Genomic DNA, 5321 nt, shown 5'->3' on the forward strand with positions numbered 1-5321 from the left:
GGCGGCCGACGCCATCCACGATAATCCGCGCAACATGGCTTTCTACTTAATGGTGAGTAACAGGCCGGTGCCCTGGCTGCGCGCGCGCGCGCGCGCTCGGCGTGGCGTGGCGGGGCGGGGCGGTCGGGCTAAGTGACTTGGCCGAGGAGCCTTGCGCTGGGCCGGGCTCGCGACGCGTGGCTCGTGTGCGATACGGCAGAGTGTAATGCGCCGGCCGCGCCAACCTCTCACCTCGCACGCTGCCGCACGGCGCACACTGCCCGACCCCGCCAGCCCCGCTCCGTCCCGCCCCGCCCCACGCCACTCCCAGACCAGACATTATGCATTTCGCTCCCTTCTTGTGCAGACGACGACGATACGTACGATGCACAGGTGTATAATAAAAAACGCTGACTTTTTTTTTCAGGGAAAAAATAATAATACACAAAACAAGAACAACGCGCCGCGGTGGTGGGTGCGCGCAGCATGGCAGCGGCGGTCGGTAGTAACAGCACAACAAACCACGATGCTCGCAGATCACGCCACGGCGCGTCACGGGGTTAGCGAGCCGTGAATGCGAGTGTCGGTCGGCCGGCCGGCACGATCTGCCTCGCGCGCTCACACACACATACACACACACAGTGACCGCAGCGCGGCGTGGCGGCGGCGAGCAACAAAGACATCTTCATCCCGATCACCTGAAGCCATTACTCCGTCCGGCCCGGCCCGCGCTGCTGCCAGAGCAAATCACCGCCGCCTGCCGCGGCCGCGCAGTGCATTCGGGAGTGTTTACAACTCAGTGTTAAGCAACGAGTACCGGAAAAGCGCGGCTCGGCGCGTCCGCGAGGGAGGGTGGCTGCTGCTGCTGCTGCTGCTGCTGCGGGGCGGGGCGCGGGTGCCCCAGGGCGGGCCCCAGGGCGGGCGGGCCTCACGGCGCCCCGGGCGGGGGTTGTGACGGCCGCGGTAATGGTCCACGACGTCGTAAACCGGGATACGACTCCCCGGCCGCGCCCCGCCACGCCGCGCCACGGCCCGGCGCGCAACAGCTGGCCGCTAAAACGGGCGCGCATTGAGAGAAGAATAAGAGCGAGCGAGAGAGAGAGAGAGAGAGAGAGCTAGAGTATCGCGCGGTCACCTCATCTTGCACGTCATGCACTTTCTTGCAATAAGGTCTGAGAGACAGCAGCCGAGGCAGCGACGCTAGGGGCGTACCCACTCCGCCTTGCCCCCACCAACCCTCTGCCGACACGCACTCCCTACTCCCTGTTTTCGCCGCGACGCAGTGCGATACACCCCCCTCCCTCCTCCCACCGGCGAGAACCGCTGTGGAGAGAGAGAGAGGGGAGAGGAGAAGGCGAAACACCTGGTGCCCGCTGGTGCCGCACTGGACACATCCCCTCCTCCTCCCCGGTGGCGTCGCGCACCAGTGGATTATATGGCGACGCTTTGCGAGCGTTTTATTTACCGCTATTTCCTGATGTGATGGGCGGGCCGATCGTAAAAGACTGCAACCCCTGGTGGGAAAGCGGCGAGGCGGGCCGCGCAGGCGGGGGTGGAGGAAGACTCCTTGGCCGCCCCAGAGACTGACCCGCTCGTTCTAATAGGTGGTAAAACGCAAGATAACGTCGCGAATAATTGGAATCAGGTGGAAGCTACCGCTTGATCCTCCTCCCTCACCATTCGCGTCTTTACGAGAGGGACAGGGGCAGAGAGAAAGAGACAGAGAGAGGGGGATGAGAGGAAAAGAGGGGAGGACGAGACGGGACAGAGAGAGAGCGTCGCGGAAGACTCTCTCCCGTCATTCAATCTTCTCGCGCACCGCGGCGTCTGGCGTTTACTGCCACTCTCGGCGGCCTTTTTGGCTCTCCGGGGCAGGGGGGAAGGAAGGGGGGAGGGGGCAGCTTGTCTGCGCCACCGCCAGCATTGCAGCGGCTACAATTACGACGCCATCTCACAGCGGCCGCCGCCCTTAAAAATCGCTTTCCTGCAGCCGTCTGCCGCGAAAACAGCCAAATTTGCAAATTGCTTTGGCTCTGGTCGGAAACTCAGTACACAGTGCTGCTGATGGTGATAACATGACGAGACGTCAAAACTACAATGTAAAGAGTACTACCAAAAATGTAAAATAAATGGTAATTCAAGGTGCTTTTCTTAGAGCGAACTTACCGGCTCGATTTGACTGGTCGATCATAGGTTGAACGATCCGCCGCCTCGCGTTGATAAACCTGCAGGCAGAAAAAAGAGAGAAACAACGTTAGGCGCGGCGGAAACAAAAAACCATAGAACAGCTCGAGGCGGGTGGGAATGACAAAGTGTGACCAGAGGCCGCCGCCCAGCGCCACCCAGCGGGGCGCGCCATTCAAAGCGCAGGGGGTACAAGAGTAAGAGAGCGAGGGAGAGAAAGAAAAAAAAAATGCCGGAAACATTACAGGCAGTCCTCCTGGAGACACAATCATCTGGGAGCTTTGTAACAGCAAAGGCAGCAGCGGCGTTTCTCCGAGGGGGAGGGCGAGTTTGAAAGGCGCGCAGAGAGACCCACGGCCAGAGAGGAAAGGAAATACAAATGGCGATATGAAAGGCCCTCCTCCGCCTGCCAATCTGTTCGACAGTGTAGCGACACGGGTGGCGCTCTGCGGGCGCTGGCCAAGAAAGTCATATCGGGAATGGAGCCGTGGCGCGCCGTGCCGGGCGGGGCCGTGCGCGCCAGCGAGCCCTGGCCGCCCCGGCGGGAGGGTGCTGATCACTCGCCTGAAAAACCAATCACTTCCGTTGTCCGAGTGCGTTAGTGTGAGGTGGCGCGCACCCCCTGCACTTACAGCGGGAATAACAACGACTCGGCGGCAACTCCGCCGGGAGCAAGAGACCATGAAGGGAAAAAAACCAAAGTCTTTCCCAAAACATTATATAAAAATTCACGACTCGGACTACCGTCTCGATTCTCGATCCCCCCGCCCAGCCTGCAGCGACAGCCCGCGGAGGGAGGAGGCGCGGCCCACCCCCGGCCCACCACTAGATCACCCCGACAAATAGACGGCGCCCCCTCCCTCTTCGCACCTTGCGGCGCGGAGAAACAATATTTAGCGCCCCGATGCGTGGCGTGGCTCGGCGGGTCGCGGCCCTCCCTCCGCAACACGCATGACGTCGTAATCTTCCGGCCGACGAACGCCCCGCCGATAAATTCCCAGCGGAACAGCCGAGCGCGGGGGCGGCAAGGGCGGGGACCCGGCGGGGACCCCGGGGTGGATCCGCCTCGCGACAACAAAAGACGCGAAAACCACCCTCACGATCCATCAACACCTACACTTTTTTTTTAAACCACTTTCTTTTTATGTTTCCCCCCCACGCAATGTATACGTCCTTTTTTTCTCGTTCTCCTTGCCTTAGTTGCCCCTCCCACCTAGTTTTTTTCTATATATGAAAATTGGCGAAGAATAGCGGGCGCGGTGTTATTCACGACGGCGCGATAAAGCGTCTTCATCAACAACAGGAGCGCCTCAAACGGGCGGGAAAATGGGCGCGTCATTAGAGGGAAGGGCGCATCGGCACTTGACTCGCCCGGGTCACTAGAAGCATAGCATGTATACCGTTTGCAGTGTACAGCTTCCCGCTCGGACCCCGCGCCGTATACATTTCGACAACCGACGCGGGTCGTGTCCATCCCGCATTTTTCTCGCCGGCCCGGCCACAGGGACGCAGACGGGACATCAGATACTACCTTACCAACCCCATCCACCCTTTAAGCCGAAGTAGTTTACAGCGGGGCCCGAAATGAAGCGGTAGTACCTCGCAGGGGTCAGCGCCATGGCCGCAGCCGGGGCCGCCGGCCGGGGCGTCCTCGGAGGGTGGGAGCGAGGAGGATCTTATCAGCACGAGGAGGGGGTGGTTGCAGCGAGGGGGGAGGGCGAGGGGGAAGGACAAAAGATAAGGGAAATGAACCGTGGACGACTGAAACGCGTGCAGTGACCACTAGGGGTCCGGGCCGCTGTTGTGGTCTGCGCATCACATCCCCCACGAGCCCTGCAGCGTGGCAGGCGGGCATCACACGTCATTTCACCCACGCAGCCCGTCAGTCCTGGGCGCGCGCGCCCGCCTCTCGCAGAACCACCACCACCGCGCCGCTGCCTGCACCCCCGCCCTGCTGCTGCTGCTGCAACAGGAAAAGCTAGCGGCGCCAAAACTTTGCGGGCGTGCGCGCCTCCCTCCCTCCCCGGCACCGATATCTTTCTTCCTCCGCAACGCCGTCCTGCGCTCCCTCGCCTCACCGGGGCATCCTGTCCCAGGAGCATTCCCACCCGGCGCCCGCCCCGCCCCGCCTCGCCCCACAGCGCCCCGACTTGCCTGCTGATAAAGCCGCGAACGTAAAGTACTGCCATTAGAATTACCATTAAACGCAACCTCCTCCTCCTCCCCCCGGCGGAGCGTTAATCTAATCATCTCGCCTCCCTCCTTCGTACAAAAATACCCATTATCTGCCCGCCGAAGCTTTAATTACAAAATCAATACAGCGGGAGGGTGGCGCCGGCGCCTGAGGACCTCCATTAAGGCCATCGGTGGAGAAATGCATGCGGATCAAAAGATTCAGACATTGGGGGAGGGAGGGGGAGAGGCGTCAAGGTGTGCGTCGTTCGTTCCACCCTCTTCCAGCAGGTCCTTTCGCGACACCTCCCCCTTGTTAGCGAATTGGTCCCGATACCGTGCAAGTGCTCGGCGATAGGGTCAAACGAATTCCAAAAGGAACAAAAAAAAAAAAGAGGAAAAAAGAAAGGGCCATCCCCTCGAGTTAACGCGGCCACACAACGACAACCACCCAGCGACCCAAGGTGGGGCATCCATGCCAGGACGCACCCCGAAAAAAAAGGGAAAGGGAGGGAAAAAATGAGAAAGAAAGGCAACTCCACAGACCTTTTTTCCCTTTCTACCATGGCGTCCTCTTGTCATTTGCACCTCCTCTATTGTTATCGAGGACGTGCATCATGAGCGAGAGAGGGAGAGAGAGAGAGAGAGAGCGCACAAAAGAGAAAGAGAGAATGCGAGACTGGAAAACGCGGAGGGAAAAGAACGCGAAGCAGCTCGCAGGGGCGAGAATATATACGTATATACTCGGGGACAACGACAACACACATGGAATGTCATTAAAAGCGGCCGCCGCAAAAATTTGCATAAAACATCAACCCTTTCACAATTTGCCGAGTCGATATGGCGGGCGGCCACCGCAGCACAGCCCGCCGCACAACTTGAGCGGCCCAGCCTGGCCCGGGTGTCAGGAGGACAAACTAACTACGGGGCGCTACGGGATGACAGGGGTTTGCGGACCACCAAACTCGGCATCGCGCCACGCCCCC

The 5321-nt window shown here is 60.2% G+C and overlaps 1 protein-coding gene across 1 annotated transcript in view; it reads right to left on the minus strand.

Moving 5' to 3' along the window:
• Positions 1-5321, minus strand: part of LOC113217695 (homeobox protein homothorax) — a gene marked incomplete in the record, with an annotated part of 173868 nt that overhangs the window by 7951 nt on the left and 160596 nt on the right. Inside the window, 1 exon segment of the mRNA XM_052264880.1 lies at positions 2146-2204. Within this exon segment, the coding sequence (XP_052120840.1) occupies positions 2146-2204 (59 nt within the window).

Source organism: Frankliniella occidentalis, unplaced genomic scaffold (genome assembly GCF_000697945.3).
Source record: "Frankliniella occidentalis isolate FOCC.00 unplaced genomic scaffold, Focc_3.1 Scaffold22, whole genome shotgun sequence".
Classification (NCBI taxonomy): domain Eukaryota; kingdom Metazoa; phylum Arthropoda; class Insecta; order Thysanoptera; family Thripidae; genus Frankliniella; species Frankliniella occidentalis.